This window comes from Otolemur garnettii, unplaced genomic scaffold, assembly GCF_000181295.1.
Source record: "Otolemur garnettii isolate 467f Iridium unplaced genomic scaffold, OtoGar3 scaffold00025, whole genome shotgun sequence".
In the NCBI taxonomy this organism is placed as follows: Eukaryota; Metazoa; Chordata; class Mammalia; order Primates; family Galagidae; genus Otolemur; species Otolemur garnettii.
The window spans coordinates 6,510,230-6,532,601 of NW_003852420.1; the positions used below are offsets into that span (position 1 = coordinate 6,510,230).

At 40.6% G+C, this 22,372-nt stretch overlaps 1 protein-coding gene across 1 annotated transcript in view; it reads right to left on the minus strand.

Annotated features, from left to right (window-relative positions):
• Positions 1-5,083: 5,083 nt before the first annotated feature.
• PLCB4 (phospholipase C beta 4) overlaps positions 5,084-22,372 on the minus strand; it is a 402,004-nt gene continuing 384,715 nt past the window's right edge. The window contains exons 34-38 of the mRNA XM_003788017.1: positions 20,218-20,393; positions 17,786-17,887; positions 12,693-12,750; positions 12,141-12,227; positions 5,084-6,975 (exon numbers count right to left, since the gene is read on the minus strand). Coding sequence (XP_003788065.1) covers positions 6,907-6,975; positions 12,141-12,227; positions 12,693-12,750; positions 17,786-17,887; positions 20,218-20,393 — 492 coding nt within the window. The 3' untranslated portion in view covers positions 5,084-6,906. The remainder of the gene's footprint in view (positions 6,976-12,140; positions 12,228-12,692; positions 12,751-17,785; positions 17,888-20,217; positions 20,394-22,372) is intronic.

Consider the following 22,372-nt stretch of genomic DNA (forward strand, 5'->3'; position numbering starts at 1 on the left):
AACAGCAGCAGCATTATTTAGAAATTTGAAACAGTTTAAATGTCTGTCAACTGATAAATAGATAAATAAAATGTGGTATATACTTGTAAAGCTCAGTCGTTCTTCTGGTCTGGGAAGGCTTGGCTGGTTTCAGCTGCAGCTCACGTACCAGCTGTGTTGGTGAAGTGGATGAGAAGACCCAAGACTCCAGGAGTCTCCAGTGCACCGGGAGCCCAGCCTACCCTGTTCTCATGGCAGCATCAGAGATCCAAAGTGAAGAAATGAAAATGTATTTCTGCCTATGTCACATCTGCTGCTCCAGGTTTAGTGTCCCGTATCTGAAATGCTGAAACTTTTGGAGTTGGGAACACATGCATATACATAGTGAGAGATCCTGGAGAAGGGACACGAGTTTCAATACATTTATTTTTCATATACACCTTATACACACACAACCTGAAGGTAACTTTATACACTATTTTAAATGATTTTGTGCACAATGTTTCTGTTAAGTATTTATGTGTAGAATTTTCCACTTAAGCTGCCATGTTGGCACTTAAAAAGTTTTGGATATTGGAGCATTTCAGATTTCAGATTTTTGGATCAAGGATGCTCAACCTTTGTCCCACTGGCCAAAGCAAATTACATGGTCAAGGTCAGACTCAGTGTAGAAAGGCAATCCCAAAGGACCCAGATACAGGAAGGCATAAAAATTGGGGCTGTTAGTGCAATCTATCTACCATATGAGCACAGCAGATAATTGCAGATAATTTTTTTAAATTTCAGGTTAATGTGAGGGTACAAGCAACTAAGTTACAATGTTTGCATTTGTTGGGTAGAATCCCTCTTGTCGTTGTGTCCCGCACCCACGAGGTGTGCCATGTCCTTACCACCCATGAGGTGTGCCATGTCCTTACATTGTGCCCATTATGTGGGAGCACTCCGCTCTCCTCCTCTCTTCACCCCTCCTCCCTTGTTAGGGCATTACTAGTACTAGTATAAAACAAGTTGAAAGTGTAGCAGATAAGAGTGGGCTTCTAACATTCTTCGATCAATGAATAAAGTTAGCTCAGGGCTGACGATAAGTCCAGGATAGCTGTTTGTGTAGCTAGGTAAGGGAGTGTAAGTGAATCCATGAAAGAGTGGTACACCCTGTACACTTGTGTGCTGTGTTGTAAGTACCACACCTCACCAGAAATAACCAAGTTTTTGTAAAAAGGTATGTATGACTTTTGAGAAAATTAAATACACACATTGCTTGAAAAGGGTAAACAAGAAGCATCTCGATGGGGCCATATGACATTTCCTCATTCATATTATATGATACCAAAGTTCAGAAGTGACTAATGTAACACAATTCTTTTCCCTCCTCATTTTGTTTGGTACATTTTGATTCACCCAAAGCTACTGGGCCATGGTGTGCGCGATGAGATATATAGTATTAAATTGGCCTCCACTGGAAAATTTTTCCAAATGTTATTGTGGTGGAGACCCCAGAACTTCCAGGATGAAGCAGCTTAGGGACAGTGTCTCATCCCAAATTTCTAAGAAAGTAAAACGAGGAAAGGGGAGGAGTGAATTTTCTCATTTATCAAGATAATTACAGACACCTATTTTTTTTTCTTCTAATGTTAAAGCAATGATCCTATTTTTAACCATCTCCCTGATCTCTCCTTTAACATTTTTTCATCATTCTAACCTGTGGAGCAGAATACTTTTCATGAAATGTTATTAAAGAAGATGGCTCATCAATACTCATTCCAGAGGCACCACCCCAGATTTATTATGACGTTGAAGAAGCAGTTATTAACTTGTGTGCTTGAGACTCTGTTACATGCCAAGCATCGGAGAAAAGTTGCAGGAAAGTGTGGTGTTCTGTTTGATTCATCCCGGCGATGATGAAGGAAAAACTATTTAGAGTTAGGAATGAGGTATTCCTAAAATAATCTCGACATTAACTAATCTAGGGATGCCCTCTTCACAGGGCACAATCTCTGAATGTTGACAGGTCTCCACTGTTACCTGCCACACTGTTTTTAAAAAAGTGCTAACCGTCAGAATTGAGAACAGTGCTTTTCTCATTTCAGCCTTTCATTCACATTTCCAAAGACACTGCCTCCCCGAGAGAGGCCACAAACACAGTGACAAATCCTTCATTTCACCTCACGGGCAAATCATTTAAATAGTCATTGATAGTTATTGATTACCTGTTCTTTGAAAAGCAAAGGAACAAAGCTTGAAAAGAAATTAATCTGGACTGGTGGGAAAAGTCCTGTGGGTAAATAGCTTCTGGAGAATAAATGGATAAATTAAGGAGGGCCAATCTGCCCGGGAGAACAAGAAGATTTTTTGGAAATGGCAATAAGGTTGCTGTTTAAAGATTGATAGCGAATCATTATGTAATGTAGCTAGGAAAGATGTGTGCTATGTGTGTGTTAATAGAGAATGGTGACCAATCCACATTGGCTAGGTGAGTGGGCAGTGTGGGGCCAGAAACTGAATCCTATTATCCTTTAGGTGGTAGATAGGATCCTATAGGTACATGCAGAATGGTAATACGATCAGAGCTGGCATTTGGGAAGGTTAATCCGTGTGTAAAAAGACTTGAATGACAAAGAAACTGAATGGGAGGAGGTTTAAAATTCTGGGTGTTAAGGAATGAGAGCAATGGTAAGGAAACAGAGGGAAGCTTTGAGGGTGGGCTAGAAGGCTGAGGTTTTCAGGGACAGATTGTGTGCAGGGGGGAAATGAGATGAAGCCGAGCAGCGTGGCCCCAAGGTTCAGCACTGGCGCTGGACGATTAAAATGAACGGGGTGGACAGATGGAGAAAGGGGCTCGAGTTTTTGTTAATTACATACAAGGTGCACATGTGCCATCAATTTAACTCTTGACAGTGAGAGGCAAAACCACAGCGTAGGGAAACAAAGGTCAGGGTTACAGATACAGATTTGAGAGTTATGTGCAGAAAGCAGAAATCAAAGGCATATGATCAAAGGAAACAGTGAAGGGAAGACATACAAAAATATTCTCTGATCAAAGATGGTGAAAGAGTTCTTTCCCGTTTTGAGTTACTTTTCCAGGAAGCTCATTGTTGAATTTGAAACCCGGACACAGAACTGTTTCTCAAGTCTGGGTTTTCTCACCAAATGAATCTCTGCTATGCAAACCTTTAAAATGTGCTTCTCTCCCTTTAAGAGCTGGGGTTGAGGTGCTTGTACGACACTTTTGGAATATATTTCATGGGTTCTAGGTTGCATGTACATTTCACATTTGAACATCTCTGAAATTGAGATGTATCTTAGTCACTGGGTAGTATGTCATATTTTCAGTTGGCAGTGTTTGCATTCTGTGAGATAGACAAAGTAATGGTGCATATTATAATCAATGGTGCCTTAGGTATGATAAAATATGGCATCTACCCATGGGTTTCCCTATCTTGGCAGCCTGGCCTCTTTTGCCGGAGGGCTTTATGTCCCCCAAAGGGGAGGAGGAGCCTACTTAGAGAAGAACTGTACGTATGGATAAGAATTCTAACCAGTCAAGAAGGGGCAATTGAGCTCCTTTTGGAGTCTGAAAGAAAGGGTACAGGGAGGAATTGAAACTCAGGTGCCCTAACTCTCCAATTGAAACAAAAATTCTGAGGGTGGGCAAAGCAATGTAGGAGAAACCAAGAGAGACTTGGAGCCCAGGATAAAGCATGCTCACTTCTTGCTTCTTGGGGCAAAGATCTAGGAAATTTAGAAAATTTCCAGCATCCTGGATTTATTATTAGTGGCCTATACAGTATTGGAACAACAGGGTGCTAACAGCTGACAAGTGCTCAAAGGAGGTACTTTGATGGATGGGCCTGAGCTAGTGCCTCTGTTCCCTCCTAGTCTGAAGCGATACAGTTGTGCATGTCACAGAAGATGCTGGAATAAACTGCGTCCAGGTTGAAGACTTGGCTGAGCAGGAACCTGAAACCACTGGGTCAGAAGGGCCTACCTTGTTTAAGGTCACCAGACATCCTGCTTTTTAACAATTTGACCCGTGTCCCATGGCATTTTAAAAAAGTCCCAATTTTAGGAAAGACTGTGTGACAAGCTAGGGAATGGAGGGACAACCGGAAGGGAATAAATGGTTTTCGGCTGCTGAAAAGGTTAATGTAACTCCATTTGGGAATGAAGAGGTTAACATAACTTCATTTGGAAATGAAAAGGCTAATGTAAATTCCCCACTCCCCTCCTGGGCAAGGTCACCCAGTGGACCAGCCCTATTCCTTTGAGCCACAGGCTCCGCCCTATACATAATTTTTTTTAATGTATTGTATATGTAAATTGTACTTATGTTGAAATTAAAAAAATATATATTACAATACTATCTTTGCGTTCTATGAAAATTTTTGTTGCTCCATATAGACCGAATTTTTAATTAAGAACACCTCTCCCACCCATCCCCCACCCCGGTCAATGGTGTCCCGCTTTACCAACATTAAAATCTGGTCATCTTAACCTTGTTGCTGCAGCAGAGGGCAGGCAGGACCCACCCAGCAGCAGGGAGACCAGATGCTCCTCCCAGCCGCCAAGTGGACACAGGACTCCCTTCCCATGTAGATGCCATCTGGGGAAAGAAGCAGGGAGGTTTCCTGAGTGGAGAGGAACCTCGGACAGGGAATTCGACTCATGTCCCTGAAACTAACTTTTTTTGTAAGCTGGAAGACAGTGAGTTACTTTAACTGACAATGAGCTTAATTTTTCTTCATAGCAAGTGAGAATGCAGGCGTTGAATGTAATTTGACCTTGTAGTATCAGGTAAGATAGATCTTTTTTTTTTAGTCCTGCTACAACAGATCCATTGGATGATAATGTCGCAAATACTAAAAGTAATCTTTGTTAAAAAAGAGATCAACTCCGGCAAATACAACTATTTGGGGTAGCCAAGAGAGGACATGATCAGAAAAATGAGAAAACTATTTCCTATTTCCCGATGGGAAACCTTTGAGTACCTCTCAGAAGCAGAGGCAAAAGAAGGCAAGTGATGGACTCAGCCGAGTGTTTAGAAAGGTGAACCGAGCAGAGCTCGTGAAGAAGCATCGGATTTGATGAAGAGAAGTCATTCAGCGTCTTTGAAAACTGGCGATCCGAGTGTGGTGATATTTTATTAACTATAATTTGTCTTGAGATGTTAATGCTGAAACATATGTAGTCTAATCCCATCTTTTACAGATAAGGGAACTAGGAAGCAAAGAGATGTCACAGAATCCATGTCAGATCATAAACATGAGTAAGAGGAAAAACAAGTACGTTATACCTGGAAATCAACGAGACTCGGCATGTTTTCTGTCCCTTGGGGGAAAAATATTTTGGGGGCTTGAAAAAGCCTCCTTTCCTTTGGAAATAATGATAGGATCATTTATGTGAAAAATAGGCCAAATGTTTATTAGAAAGCATCTTGGGAGAAGACACTCTGACAAACGTTACGTGTGTTTTAATTTTTTATTAGAGAAGTTGGAAGTTTAATTTCAATATTGATGGTATCATAATTTTCTCTGGTTTGTTCAGAGGAACGTACAGAATCAATTTGTACAAGCATATACACAAGTCAGTTGGTGCTGTGTCCTAAAATCAGTAATCTGATTAGTTCTAGACTACCGGGTTTCCGCGGTCCTCTCGGCTTTGGTGGCGTGGCTCAGTTCCCTGCGGAATACTTTTTCATGCACTGTCTGCGACACAACTACAGCAGGCTTAAAGACCATGCAGATTAACACTGTAGCAAATTGTTTTGATATTTAACAGACATAAAAAGGTCATTTCCTGATATGAAATTCTGAAAATCTGCATATATATTTTTGTGTAAAATTAAATTAGTTATGTATTTCTTTTTCAAACTAGAACTTGAAGTATCAAGAATGCCCACATAATTCGTATACACATATATATAGAGAGACTTTTTCATTATGCTAAAAGTCTTGATAGTCAAATTATAGTCTGTGCCATATGTTTATGTAACCAGTATTTATTTGGCCTTAGGTTAACTGTGTCTGTGTGGATTAGCCTTAATTGGTGCTTGTGTAACATGCAAACATAGTTCTAGTATTCCTGTTTACTAATCTTGTCACGTGGCAATACTTAGATTGATTTTGCTTTGTGACAATGTGCATTAAGGAGTATAAATACTTTATACATGGTCACATTTACAGACATTTGCCAGTAACCACTTCACAACCTTTATGGTGTTAATAGTGAATTGTATTATCTGGAATCTGCAGAAGTCATTCCTAGAAAGCAATGTCAGGTTTAGACTTTCTTAAACGTGCCTAACAGAGTCCCCCCCTGGATATTAATAAGTTTTGGCACAGGCACACTGCTCTATTTTTCTATTGTTCTAAATTTCCACAACGTTTAAAGAAAATTAGCTTCTTATGGCATGGTCGAGACATGGCACTTACTGATGAGGTAACTGAGATATAGAAAGATTTGCAGACCACCACTCCGGCTAATTAATGTGTAGACAGAGTTTTTTTCCTAGTGCATGCTCTTGCTGTGAAATTGCTAATGCACCGTTTTGTTTTGTTTTGCTGTAGCTCAAACATGTCCCAATGCATCACAAAGCTAAGCTGTCAACACCAAGCTCATTTACTTGTGATGGTATTTTATATAAAACATGTTTAAGTTATGTTATCAATGATTAAACTCTGCCCAACTGGAATAGTCAATTTTTGTGGATCTGTAGCTACTTTTGTTTGGCCAGGGAACTTTAATCCTCCAACTGTTAAAGACAGAAGCGTGTAAGTCATTCCAAGTCTCTGTGGCTTCAGGTGTCATCTTGTGTACACGTAAAGGAAACGCAAAAGGAAAGAGCTTTTGTCCATGGTGTTTGTGTTCAGAAGTTTGGAGTGATCTTTTGACGCTTTGTGGTTTTGCTGCTTCAGTTTGCATTTTGGAGTTTCATACTACTGTTGCTGGTCTGCGGTCCATCTCGGCTTCCAATTTCACCATCTGCTGCATCTCCTTCGCCTATAACATCAGAAACATGGCCTTACATGTTGAAATCCTTTCCTCAAGGCAATTAATTAACCTTGCCTCTCTTCTCCAGTAAATAGATGCTGCCCCTACATCCTTGCTTCTCAAAGTTTGGTCCGTGGACCAGAAGCATCATCAGTGCCTGGGACCTTCTTAGAAATGCAGAATCCTGGAGTCTGCTCTAGACCTACTGAATGAGAATCTGCATTTTAACAAGATGCTTGGGAAATTTTTATGCATGTTGAACTTTGAGAAGGACTGGTGGACACAGTGCCAGGAAAATCCCGTGGGAAGAGGTGCAGCCAATCACCTGATACTGAGACTCTAACACATCCAGTTGTTCAATGTAGTTTCTGTAGGTTGACACAGCGCTTTAACTGTGTGTAGAACATAATTTTATCACTTTTAGAACATGGGTTGCTTATGTACAACTTATTCCCCCAGTAGTCTGAAATGTAATTAAAGGTAATTCCCACAGAACTAATTGATGGAAAAGTTCAAGGGGAGAGCATATTATATTTGGCTGGAGGATCTTATAAATGCAATGTTACAGGAATACGTAGGGTTCTAGGACTCTTTCCGTCCAAACACTCTAGGCTCTTACTTCTCTTGGATAATTATTTTTTTTACAGACTACCAGGAAGTAAGCGCTGGTGAACTCAACCTCATGAATTAAGACTGTCACTAAGATAACCAGCCTACTGGAGAGGACGGAAGGGGTCCGATGAGGGCAGGTCTGGTGATAAATAATTGCTTGGCAAAATTAGGGAAAAACCATACAGTTCTTTTCAACTTTTACTTCCTAACTGATAGCCTGGGTGCTTTTGCCCAACCCAATGTGTTTATCTTTAGAGCAATGAGGAACCACCTCCCCCCCTTTTTTAGTGACATACCATTTTGAAATATAAGGCGTTTAAGAGCGGTGACAGGCGTCTATGAACATATAAATCAGAAGAAGATTCTGAAGTGCTCTGATGTCACTATGTATGTCTACTCAGGTATTCCAGCTAATTGGAAGGCCAGTGGGAAAGTTTGGTTAACTCTACAGATCATACTCAATTCATTTAAATCCCTCAAATGAAGTCCTATTACAAAATTGGTTTAACCCACAGACCATACTGTGATGTATTCTGTATTTAGGCTTTAAATTTCATTTTGGTGAGGAAAGACAAAATGATACCCCGAAACATATCTTTCTGTATAAATTTGGGATGTATGGTTCCCACATATTTTTTATGCCTGAGGTCTAGCATTACTCTAATAAAGAAATGAAGAAATGGAGAAAAATATACAAACATGAAACTATGACACAAACAGTATTCATAAGGATGACAGTGAAACATTATCAGCATTGGAAATTCAATACTTCCATGTTCAGTAAATTACAATACAAGGTGATCTATGCCTCTCCCCCTTCAGCATTTTAAGGACAATATTGAACACAATTTAGAAGGAAGAATCATATGACATTAAAGGACTTTTCCAAAACTAAGTTCTTATATGAGTAGGGTGACCATACATTTTCATTTTCCAGAGATAATGCCAGTTTATACTTGTAGTCTTGAATAATGTGAATAATATGAATAGTGCCTTTCCCTCTCAAAACTATCCATAAGTTATATGGTCACCTTATTTATTAAGGACAATTAGGGTCCTTGGCAGACCGGACTCAGCAGAAAGCATGATAAGAGTCTTTGTATAATGTTTCCGTATGCAGATCATAACTTTCTATCAATTAAAACCAGCCACAAACTTTGTGTCGGTGCTTTGAAAATTAGCTAGAGTCATATTAACATTTGTAAATGATCCGACTCTGTGACCCAGTATTAGGTGGGGTCAGTCCACATAGCAACTCTATATATCACTATTCTCGATGTTTGAGTATGTCCTCGTTACCATGACCACTGTTTCCCAGATCTGCAATAGGAAATGTTCGATAAGACATAATCAGAAATAATTCTCTAAAGATTTTGGGCACTTAGGTCTAAATAGTATATCAGAAATCCAAGCATGAAATAGTCAAGGTTTTAAATCCAAACCCTTGAGATAGTAATCGGTTATGAGCAGATGTGAACCATAATCGGTACCAAGAACACTAACATAGTTGAGAATCAAAGCAATGTCTTGCTCATCAGAGTTCAGTCCTACCTTGCGTTTGGGACACTGCATGACAGGATTTCAAAAGCTGTTTGTACAAAAATAGTAATGTCAAAAGTGAGTCATACATACAAAACAAAGAAAATAAATGAATATTGAAGTGAATTTGAGAAATGAATGTAAAACCATATACAGAAAGCAAAAAGCCAAGAATAAACACATACACACCCACCAGTGACAAACTTTCCCCTAGCTGATCTCAACAGAAAGAAAAAAAGAAAGAAAGAACAAAGCAAATGATCGATGCCTGTTAGCCCAGAGTACGCCTCTCTTCTGTGGCAGTGAGTGGAGAACCTGACCTTTAAGCAAAACCTCTCACCTCTCTTTATTAAATGATAAGATTGATGATAAAACTCAATTTTTAAGACTTGAGCGTGACAGTAATGGATTCATTAACATTTGAAATGGTACATGCCAAGACAGATGAGATACTGCGTCTCTGGGAGGCCTATGGAAAACCTGAGTAGGAAAAACATCCCCGACCTTCAGCGTTTTAACTGAATAATTGGCTAACCAAACAGGCAAGGCTGTAAAGTGGCTTACAAAGGACACTGAAGTTAGGCTCCAGAACTAAGACAGACTGACACTTGAGTTGTTCCTGCCAGTGCCCTTGACACGGGTTGAGCTAATGAGCCATTCCGTGCCTTGCTTTGGAAGGGGGATTTAGAACAGTCTTGAGGAGCAGAGTCACAGAAAATCAGTTAAGAATCCTTTGAGAGAAATATTACGGGAGAATGTTCAACTTTATCTTTGGCTCAGAAACAGAAAAAGAAAAAAAGTCTTGGGATTTAACAATGGTTTGGAAGACTGTTTTAGAAGTCTGGAATTGGCTGGCAGCAGGGATACTGTTTTTGCTAATGAAATGTTAGCAATGTCTACAGTTCCAAACCTGGCCTTATTATGAAGGAATAAAGGACCAACTATGCCTTTTGCACTGTGCCTGCAACAGTGTTGTGCTTTACAGAATAACTGTGAATTGAGAGCTTTCTGGCCTTCCAATTCCAAAAAATATATATACTAGAAAGAGCTGGGCTTGAATTTACAGTTGGGTGGGGCCATGTACGTAAAGCAAAGCTTAACAAAGACATTTCAGTCCAAATTCTATGTTCGCTGGAAGCATCGTATATCTTGAATTTCTTTTCCTGAAATCTCATTAAATCTTTATCAAGTCTAAAGCTTTTTCATGTTCTGTGCTTCCCTAAGCTTCTGTGACTCAAACTATCAGTCGTGGGAGGTAGACATTAAAAGGCATTTTATGAATTTTTGGAACAAAAAACTAGCATCCTCCCAATATGATCCTAATCAATACAGCTGTCACTAATGCAGTATTATAACACAAGAATTCTGCGGTGGTTTGGATTAGCCGTATGCTAGGACACAAACTCAGAGTTTAAATTATGCACTTTGGCTGTGCAACTAGAACGGAGATAACTAAAGGTCTCTGGATACGCACCACTATTGTAGTGATGAGTAATTTTGAGCACATCTACATTCTTTAGTCGAACGTGTTGCTAAGCAACACAATAATTTCTCAGTAGTTTCTTAATTTAGTTAACTAACACATAATTGTACCTTACCTTTCATTATGCCCTTCTAAGGAGAATTTGAAAAAAACCTTCCCCAAGGCTTCCTTTTCCCCTGTTATCACCGAATCACTGAAGTGGATCCTAAACTTTGAAGACACTGCCCTTACCCTTATTCATATCCCCACTTGCCCCCATTCCAGAAACACTTTTAAGAGCAGAAACATAAGCTAGGTTAACTTATACTAGAACATGATATGTCTATGAGTTGGTCAAATGAATTGGGTCTATGGGACAATAAACATAGTATTGTCCCCCTTGGGGATCAGGGAACTTGTTCATGAATGGAAGCATTTAGCTGACAAAAAAATGTGAAACGTAACTCAGAAGTATGTTGATGCATAAAACTTCCGTCCACCAAAAAGAATCCCAAACCAGAAGTTGTATGTTACCCCATTGCAATACAAAAGAGATTTCATGGCTGTGTTTACTTTCTTTAAGGTACTTTCAGTATAATTCCTACTTAAGTATTCTTCAATGGGAATCATTTACTCTAAAAAAAACCACCTTAAATAAGATGGCATTATAGATGTGAGAAAATAGGATAGAACAATGTAGCACAAGTATATATTCCATCAGAACCTCTTTATAGTTTCTAAATAGAATTATCTAGACATAAGAACTTCTAAGCCAACTATAGCTCGTGAGTGAAATCTGAACTCAGAGAGACTACAATGTAAATGTTGATGGTGACCACACTGCTACAGAAACCAGAGGCATTTCCATCAGGGTGTACAATGTGGACGGCTGATGGGCTGTCCCCATTTGGGATGGAGCCCACTTGTCACCTGTCCTGCGCTCCAGGTACAAATACATTTATCTTGGTGCTGGTATACACCCGGTGGCCTAAGTACACAGTTGGCGTTTGCACAGATTTGTATTTGTATTTCTTTGTTTAGTGTTTTGGCCTGTTGGGAAGAAAAGCACCAAGAGTGTGGTATCCATTCCTAGTCAGTGGTCGGCAGAGTTAGGGAGGCTCTTGACCTTGGACCCCACTTAGAAATCCTAGGGAGGTTTTTAAACTTTTAAATGGAGGGTGGAAATAGGTAATTTCTCTCATTGGCTTTTAAACAAAAGCAGATTATAATGCTCTAAATAAAAATGGAGAAATAATTTATAACCTCTGCTTTTCATCCTCTCACTTTTAGCAACGTCGGAATCCCCCTAAAGTATTAAAATAATGACTTTGTATTCTTTTTTTGGCATAGCCACGTTCCTTTCCTGTTCCCCAAACAGTACGTTCTTTTCTTTTTGGATAAAATGGTGAAAATAAAGCAATGGGCAGCCAATCTTTCTGCCACCTTCCCATTACACGGCTCAGGCCGCTGGCTTTGGCAGAAGGGTCACAGTGGCTTGTGGCATGTGTGTTCCGAAGCTGGCTGGCTGCTTTTATTTTTGCATGTATTTTAGGTAAAATACCTGCTCATTCTGTTTCTCTAGAAATTCTAGGTGTTCAAGCTGGACTTTTTTCAACTGATCCATTTCTTTGGACTGCTTCATCGCGAGCTGCCAAAAAAAAAAAAAAAGAAAAGAACAAAAGAAATTCTGATAAACTTTGGGTTATAATCTTAAACCTTAGGGATGTGAGTTGACTTGTAAGTTTACAGTTTAAGTGTGGGAGATAATCATTTAAAAAAGAAGGGAAGAAAACTAATGTGAAAACCGGGAGAGTTTAAATTCATCATTCTTATTGTGAAGATCTTTCTTGCTAAAATCTTAGAAAATAATAGAGCAATTATGCATGATTAAAACTTGGCTTCATTTTCTGTATAAAACGATTCCAAATCATTACCTTAAAAGATTTCAGTAAGAGATTACTTTAGCTTTCAGGGAGCAGAGAAGAAAAGCTGGAATGTTTAATGTACAGAAAAATCAAATAAAGCAAATTAGCTAGAGGTCTGGTATGGAAGCATGAGTTACTGTTTACAGAGTTTTAAAGGAAGAATGCCAAGGAAATTATAAAATACTTACTCTCTTTCTTTCTTCCAGAAACTTTTTAGTATTGCTGCTGTTTAACTCCCTGACTCGCCTAAAAGTAATGGGTACAAATAATGGTTGGCATAACATTGAATGGAATTAATATTACATTAAATAAAAAAGAGTTATATTCTATTACATTATGTGGAGCTTATCTGTATGCAATTATTGCTTCTTTTTTACTAATTTTTATTGCAGTATTTTCAAACATAGAGAGAAAAATATATTAAAAAATCTTTGTATACATCACCCAGATCAACTAATCTTAATGTTTGCCATAGTTATCTCATATTTTTAAAGGCAATAAACTGTTACCGTGTTTCCCCGAAAATAAGACACTGTCTTATATTTATTTTTTCTCAAGAAGACATACTAGGGCTTATTTTCAGGGGATGTCTTATTTTTATTAAGTATAATACAACAATCTACATTTATTCGAATACAGTTAAGTCATCTTCTTCTGGAACCTGACGAGGGAGACGACCTTGTTGGTGGGGCTGGCACTTGTGATGCATGAACTCTTTTCCCCAGGCCATTTGCATGTGCGCAATAGGATGCCTGTGACCGTGGTTACCGCGTGCACTCATGCAAGTGTGAATGGCTGGGAGAAAGGAGCTGTGGCAGATAAAAGGTATTATAGTCTATCTTACCACTCTGCATAGAAAAGCAGGGTGTGGCTGTGCAGATATGCTAGGTCTTATTATCCGAGTAGGGCTTATATTTAAAAAATGCATAGAAATCCTGCTAGGGCTTATTTTTTTGGTAGGTCTTATTTTCAGGGAAATGTGATCCACATATAATTGAAGCCTCCTTTGTACTGTACCTAATTCCATTTCCCTCCTTCTGCTCTTCCAGAGGTAAGCACCATTCTGAATTTGGTAGGAGACTTCTCTTCCACATTTTAATATTTTTAACTAGATACAGATGTGTCCAGGTGTAACATAACTGTTGCTCAAACAATTCTGTGCATACAAGTCATCTGGAGATACTAACAAAACCACAGATTTCTGGGTCCAACCACCCCCCTCCCTGCTGAGAGTTTGACTCAGTGGGTCCAGGCTAGGAGATCTGTATTTCTAATAATCTGCTGCTGCTGGTATTTTTTTTTTTTTAATTTACCCAAATGGTAACATATTCTGGGTTTCTTTCTATAACTTATCAGTTCATCTTATGTTTTAGAGACACGTCTATGTATCAAACTATTTCATTATTTTCATCTGCTTTATGGATTCTTCCATGTATGAATAGACTATATTTCCTAGTTGGCATTAACAAAAAGCGGTTATTTCCCCCCAGATACTGCAATGCTGTGGTATATAGGGACCCTGCAATACTTGTCAGAGTGAGTGTCTGTTAACAAGTAGAGGAGTGAGTACAATTTAGTTCCTATCTCATTGTGCCTATGGGCAAAGGTTTCTCCAGGGTGTATACCTAGACTTGCCAGTTGGTAGGATGAACAGCTTCCCTTTTTTTTTGAGACACGGTCTTGCTCTGTCACCCAGGCTAGAGTACAGCAGCATCATCATAGCTCACAGCAACCTCAAACTGAGCTCATGGGAGCCTCCTGCCTCAGCTTCCTGAGTAGCTGAGGCTACAGGTGTGCACTACAAGGCCTGAATAATATATATTTCTTAATTTTTTTGTAGAGAAAGGTCTCATTATGTTGCTCAGGCTAGTCTTGAACTGGCCTCCAGGAATCATGCTACCTTGGCTTCCCAGTGAGTGGCCTCCTCTTCCCGCCAAAGCAGTAGTCCTAACTTGCACTTCCTCCTGCGGGGTCTGCGGGGGACCCTTCCTCCACGTTTTGCCCACTCTTAGAACTGCCAGACATTGACATTTCTGTCAGTTGTCGTTCTTGTTCTGTTGTTTTAACTTGCACTTCCCGCATTACTAGTGAGAGAAAGTGTTTTTAACCACTGAACAGCCCTATAACCAGCTGAACTATAATAGTTGTAAGTCTGTACAGGTTTTCTGTCTTTTCGGTCAGTTTTGGACTCTTATATTTTTTGTGGAAATTCTCCATTCTGAGTTCTCAAATACAAGAATACTTGTAGTTTGTAAAATGTTTGCCTCCGTAGTTATTTCCTTTTTTTCATTCCTAATATCTCTAATTTGTGTTTTCTCTTTTTTTTTCTGTTGATCAGTCTTGCTGGAAGGTAACTGATTTTATTATTCTTTTCTAATTACAAGTTTTTGTTTTCTATTGCTTTTTGCTCAATTTTAATATTCTCTGCTTTTTTAATTTACTAGTTCTTTCCATCTGAAAACTTTGGGTTCATTCTGTTTTCCTAATTTCTCTTTGTTGGAGTGTTTGGCTTATTCATTTTCATGTATTTAAAAAAATTATATATCTAACTTATACTCCAAATAGCATTTTAGTGACTTGTACACATTGAAAAGTCTGTGCTTACACTGTCATTCAGTTATAAATATGGGTAATTAATGTTCAAATGTCTTCTTTGATCCAAGCACGGAAGTCTTTCTTAGTGTTATAATAATTTTTTCATTTTAATTCTCAGTAGTTGGTAAAGTGGATACACTCACAAACACACACACAAAGGTTTATAAGGAAATTATAGCTATTTGGCATAAAGAAATCAGTTTTCTCTAAAAGCAGCTCTGGATAGATGTTTTGAAATCATCTACTATTAGATATAAAGTTGTAATAAATAAGCATATTGAGTCAGAATACATTTTAAAAACCTCATTTACTAGTTAGCAGTAACCCCCCAAATTGAACATTACATGACTTCAACCAACCCAAAGTCCACTTTGCAACACATTTGAAAAAAGGGATCAAAAGCTGTTTAATCATGGGTACATTCTTCACGCTGAATTCTATGCAGTAGAACCTCCCTAGTTCACCTCCTCCCTACACTGACCATCTCCTTTAAGTTGCCCTGATTTTCCCAGACCCGACAAGCACCACATCCGCATTTCAGTACAAGAGACAGACCTAGTTCCTTATGTTGACCGCCTCTGTGTGTGGTTGACCCATTTGTTACAAGCCCCTTGGGTGGCCAACTTTTAGAGTTCCTACTATGTTTTACCTTAGACAGTCTAAAAAAGGTCCAATTCATGAGACTTTTATTATGGCTGGAGTTTTTAATGTTTTGGGACAGAAGAAGAAAGTATTATCCCTAAGTACAGAAGAGTCTTACCTGGGAACAACATTAAGAACATCGCTTTTTAAAAATAAACAAGCAGCAGAGACATCCATGATGGTGAAAATAGACACTAATTGAAATCAGTAATAATCTCCCTAGAGGCGTCTTCTCCTGAGCCACAAGTAACACTCCATGCTGACTGGGAAATGCGCTGCTGACGCGATGTGTTGAAAGGCAACTCCTTTCCAGGTCAAAATTCCTGTGGAATCCCACACCCCATTGGGGTGTTCGGTCTTTTGAAACAGGAGCTACTGATTAAATTTTATTTAATTCAAGAAAATGTCAGCACAAAAAAATCTGCTGGATGATGTAATATTTTATATTTTATCCTATTTCAGTGTTAACATTACTTATTGTTAAATAGTTGAAATTTATTTAAAAAGTCAACTACACTGAGGTAGGAGACAGCCTTCTGCCATGTTAACAAGAAGAAGGAAGAAGCATAAAGTAACCAGTCAGAACCCACAAAGGGCCAGGGAGCAGGGCAGTTCACACTGGGTAGCTGACTTCACAGTATAAGGGCTCTACCAGCTCAGATGGTGGTTAACAGAGAACTCAGTGACCTAAGGTCTGAACTTTATATTTTAAACCCAAGAGCTAATCTAAACTTTGTTCTGTATTTGATGGACCGTAAAACACAGTGTTTTCCTCGGGTATCTTCTAGCTAGCTATGATGTGTGGTCTTCCCAAAGAAGGAACCCTGCTGCCTTTGAACTACTGGCACGTCAGCCCAGCCTCTGGGTTATGGAGCTGGAGGCATCTGGATGCTCAGAGGCTTCTCCAGGTGCATGATGGGTGCGGGTGATCCCTGGGAATCAGAGGCTGTCACCTTCTCTTGGGTAAAATGATTATGGATGCCCCTTCCAATCCCCTTTACCAGCTATAGCTAAAGAGTCTGTACCTGGCACCTTCTCTGGAGGACAGACAAACCTTTCCTCTCGCCCCCAAACACAGGTAGCTAATGACTGACTAGTACAAAAACCACCAAAGCCGGAAACCCTTGGCTCAAAGAAGGACAAACCCGTGGATTATACCCCAGAGTTTGGGATCAGGCTACAAGGACTCTAGGTGAGGCCACATCCCTGCTCAGGCCCTGCCCTGGCCCCTCCAGCTTCCCCCACCTGCCTTCTCTGAAGATCCCTTTCTCAATAAATCACAAGACCTGTCTTGGTCTGTGTTTCCAGAAAACCCACAGAACACAAAGACAGGCCAGATGAACCAAGTGGACGCTCTTAAGATGATCCCTGGTATCAAGGACTCCTGGAGGCAAGTCAAGGAAAGAAGACTGCCCTCCTAAATGCTGGTGCTGCTCAGACTGCCCATCCAGATGGACTACACCTGAGCAGGTCAGAGGCCTCCAGGGTGACCGGTAGAACATGGCAAGGATGTTTCAGATCTATTCTATTCTATTCTATTCTGTTCTATTCTATTCTATTTTAAAACAGAGTCTCACTATGTCGCCCTCAGTAGAGTGCTGTGGCTTCACAGCTCACAGAAACCTCAAACTCTTGGGCTTAAGTGATTCTCCTGCCTCAGCCTCCCAAGCAGCTGGGACTACTTGCCACAACACCCAGCTATTTTTCTGTTGCAGTTGTCATTGCTTATCTGGGCTGGGCTGGGTTGGAACCTACCAACCATTCATTATTATTTCATCTTTTATACAATTTTATTTGTAAATGAGCACACATGTATTGAACTTAATAATTTTACTGGCAGTAGTAAACAATCAGACAACTTTGGTACTATCCTATAGCAATAATAATAAATCTTCAGAGTAGTTAAAATAGCAGAATTCTTAGTCAAACTCACAAGTGTTTTTACATCTCAGATGGGGGTGTGTGTGTGTGTACACACCTGAAACTGTGGACACTGTGTCTTCACATCAACACCACATTCCTGCAGTGAGCACTACAGACTTACCTCTCCCGTTCTGCTTTGTTCTTGATAGATTTATCTTGGCTGATGGCTTTGCTGTTTTCCATAGAAATCTTTGCCTGGTGTGCTCGCATTTCCTTGCTTTCCCTATTAAACACACAGAGAGAGGGAGGATGGAGAATGAGTGTTTAACAGAGATTCACTCGGCGGAGATAAAGTTCTAACCAGGGACGGTGGTGATGGATACACAACAAAAGCAAATCCCATGTGTAACCACAGGACTAGGCTCGCATTATTATGATTGTTATTGAGCTCATCAAGTTAGTCTGTATTTTGAAAAATGAGAGGCGCCTCCAGCCAGGAGGGTGCTGATCCCTGAGGGGCAGTGAGCCACCTAGCAGTGCAGCAGCGGTGACGGCCTACGAAGAAGAGACATTCTCTTTCCTCATAAATATGAGGGTTTCCAACTTGGCCGTATGTTGTTTGGGACCAGATGGGCTGGAAGAGAGAGTGTGTTCTGACCTCACATGTGACTTTCCTGTTTCTGACAGCCATGGGAATAAAAGGGACTAAGTGGTTTCAAGTGAGAGCACAGCGTGGTGTAGCCAAAAAGTAGGTATGCAGGGGACTGACTGCTGTGTATGGGACACGGCTGTGTGCATGACAAATTCTTATATCTACATTCACGTATGCACTAACAGCAAAGCATTTAAAACACCAAAATGAATGGGATTAATCACGATTTTTTTTTCTGTAACCTAATGAGCTCTCCTTAGAGAACTGCCTGGAAGCCAGTAACCAGGGACTGTTGTCTGGTCTGCATCCGAAGGCGTGGAGAACAGAGGATCCTGAAGTGAAGAGTTCTGAGTTCTTCCATCAGCTACCTTAGTGCCACAACAGCAGAAATACATGCAGAAACTCTGGTCCCCACAAAAATCACTCTCAATTTTCTCCAGAACTTAAGCGACCATTTCAGCATTCACTTATTCACTCAACAAACCCCCAGGACGAGATGTTGCTGACAATTGTTAAGAAGGCAAATAATTTTAACCAAGAACAGCAGTGTGATGGTGACAAAGAAACACCACCAAGTGCCTGAGAAAAAGCTTAAACACTGCTGCTGCTTTGAAAAGTGCTCCTGTCATAAATTTATTTTTTAAGGTAAATTAGTAACTAGGATGTGATCTCTCCAATATAAGACAGCTTACTTTGTTGATAATACCTATTCTGTTATGAACTAGTATTTTTCTTTCTTCATTCAACAACATAAAAGAAGACTGCAAAAGGGCCTCTTCTGGGAAGTATCTTTGAGTAAAGGTAGATGCCTCACTCTGCTGTTAGAGCAATCATTACAGGCATCATGAAGAACAAATGTTTCTGCCTGGTGAATCAAGAGCGTGTCTAAGGGGAAAAGGAAAGACAACTTCTAATGCTGTAGAACTAGATACAATACTTTAAAACACATGGGATGCAGGACATTAATCTGTAGAAAACACAGCACGATGTACCTCCTTTAGTTGCCTCAAAAGAGAATCAGAAACTCTGACAAAAACCAACCAAACAAACAAACAAACAAATCCACCGTCCTTTTGGCAAAACCTATCACTCCAAAGTAAGGTTGGAAGTTTGGGCATGCGACCAGATAATTTAAGCCGTTGCCAGTTTGAAAGTTGTTTGACGTATTGTGGAATGCTTCGATTTTCTGTTTGTGTGCTGTCAATAGACCCTGACTGTGGTACCCACGAGGGACTCACTGAGAAGCAAGCCAGTGCAACTGAGCTATGATGAAAAGACGTAACTGACACCAGTACTCTTCTGCCCAGCTCGTCATCTGCAGTATTTCAAACGCAACATTCATTCACTCTGCTGAAGTGGGCACACACCAAAGTAAACTGACACTTTGCTGTTTCTTAATTAGGCCCCTCTTTCTGAAATGCACAGAAGTCCTAGTACTCCAAAGAAAGGGAAAGGAGGCTCCTTCCCCAGGAGCTGGAGTGACAGCTGGACACACTCCTAGCTGTGGAGTGATCAGAACAGAATCATTCTAGGAGCTCAACCGACTGGCCTTCACTCCCTGCGTCCTCTCTTCCTAAGAAACTCCACATCACTTCCCAAGGCAGCACCACCATCTGCAAAGCCTCTGTGACCCCTAGGAAAAGGCAGAGCTCCGGTGGACTGGATGCCCTCAGCGCCACTGACATTTTTTTCCACGTGTACCTTAGTCTACTTGTAATTTGACTTGACTTTGCACGTGTCATATCTTGCAACGCTTTTAAGTCCTTGGATGGTAGAGGCCATTTCTTACAGTTCATCTTGCTCATGTGGACCCTATGATATGATGTCCAGATGAGGGCAATATTATGTATTAAATTGATTTTACTTACTACCCTGCGTGCACACAGTGCACCACCTGCGTGCACACAGGGACTCGGCCTTTCTGAAGAACGAGGTGCGCTCCGTGGAGAGGGCGCTCCTACCTGTCGTGCGACAGCTTCAGCTGCTGGGTCTGCTGCTCATGCGCACTGATGAGCAGCTTCCTGAGCAGCTCGCACTGCTGGCTGAGGTGCAGATCCCGGATCTCCTGCTCCTCGGCGCTGTGGGTGTTGATCATTTCTGACCATTCCTTTGTGTGCTGTGCCACAATCTCTTTGACCTGTTTGGGAAAGAGGGGACAGTGCCAGGTGGAACCCTCAGAGGTCAGGCAAAACTGAAAGCGCCGTTCTGTTCACGTCTTTCCGATCCCTCCCACTGATTTCCTTGGTGAATCATGAGACACCTATAACCTGTAAGAAATAATGTACACTAACCAGTGGGAACTGGGAAGCCACTGCTTATTAAAATGAAGGAATCACTTCAGCTGTGACGCGCCCTTCACGGCCCTCACTCTGCCTTGCCCGGGCTTGACCTCCTCACCAGCTCTCAGGGCTCTCTTCATGGCCTCATGGTTTTCCCGCTTCACTTCCCTAAGTCCAGAGGTCCCAACAGAGAGCTGTGTGATCCGTATTTCTGGATCATGACTTTCTGTATCGACCCTAATAGATGCTACAGTAGAAAGTCCTGCCCCTCCTGGTATCCGCCCTCTTGGCAAAGTGGTTTTGCAGTTCCTCTTGTCAAGAGCTAGAGTCTATTTCTTCATCTCCTTGAATCTCACCAGCCATGACTTGGTTTAGCCAATAAGACGTTGCACGTATGATGTGTGCAGAGGCACGAAGGGCGCTTATGGCTTTGTTACGTCTGGAACCTTGAGGCTACGCTGTGACTGAGCCTGCGCTGGCCTGCTAGAGGTTGACAGGTCACCCACCCAGCAGCCAGCACCACCAGATGCACAAGTGAGCCTCCAGCCTGCCGCTGACTATAGGTAGACCCAGGAGTGAGTCCAGCTAAAATCAGCAGAAGAAACTTCCAGTAGAATACAGCCCACATTTCTGACTCAGTGAATAGAGAGCTGACAAATAAATGGTAGTGGTTCTTTTAAGGCACTAAATTTTGAACAGTTTATTATGCAGCAAAAGCAAACTGATAGGTCAAGGTTTCTTCCTGTTTATGCAAGAGATCTAAATAAAAATCACAGCTTGTTGCTCATGCATTAATTCCTGGAAATTCCAGTTAAGAAGAGAGAGAGTGGGAAACAGCCCCCAAAGACCCACGGCTTACTGGCTTCCTGCCCTTGAGGAGTCCAGGCTCTACAAAATATATAGCACCTAAAAGAACTTCATTTTTTTTTATTCAGTCATTTGTACATAGATCATAAATACATTTATGCCATTGTGGGATTCAACGTGTTGATTATTTGTACAAACTGGAATGCTTACATCCTGCTAAGCAACATGGCCTTCACCTCTTTTACCCAATTACAGGATTAAGACATTTGTGTTCTACACCTGATAGATCCAACTTGTACTTGCAATATGCTCCATAGTGTGGTCCCCCTACCAACCCTCCCTCTATCGACCCATCCCTTTTCCTTCCCCTCTCCCTCCCCTTCTTTCCTTCATCCTAGGCTAGAGTTGTGTTTTATTTTTCACATGCAGGGTATATGAAGAACTTCATTCTGAACAGCCTGGCTGACCTCTGCATGCCGTGATGGGGACATTGGGCTGGATAACAGAGCTGTCTGTACACAGATGGAGGCTTGCTGGTTTGCCCACAGCAATAGCTGGGAGCTTCCCTTAAGAGTGTATTTTTTTTTTTCTCTTCTTATAAAAACTCTTCTTGCTAGAAGAATAATGTGTATTCTTGACTGGGACTTAGCACATAGTTCTCCAAATGTCCACAACAATTTAGGTTTCTCTAGTTCCTATCTGTTCCTATTTGGGGGAGAATGTTCCTACTTGAGGTCCTCCTCTCAGAATATCAACTCTTGATTTTGTTTTCTAATCCCAAACTTTCCTGGCTAAGTTAGGATGGGGTATCACCTCCATTTGGGGTGGTTTTCTGTTGTATGTTTACTGTGACTTCTATAGAGCAGTGTATTCTGTTTTGTTTATAATGTTTCCTTTCAGTCTCTTCAAATATTATGTCACTTGGTGTCCTTGAGGCAGACAACATAAATATTGTTAGCATATTTCAACAAAAAAGACCCCCCCAAAAACCAAAAAACAGATGTTGCAACAAATGGCTTTAAGTTGCAAA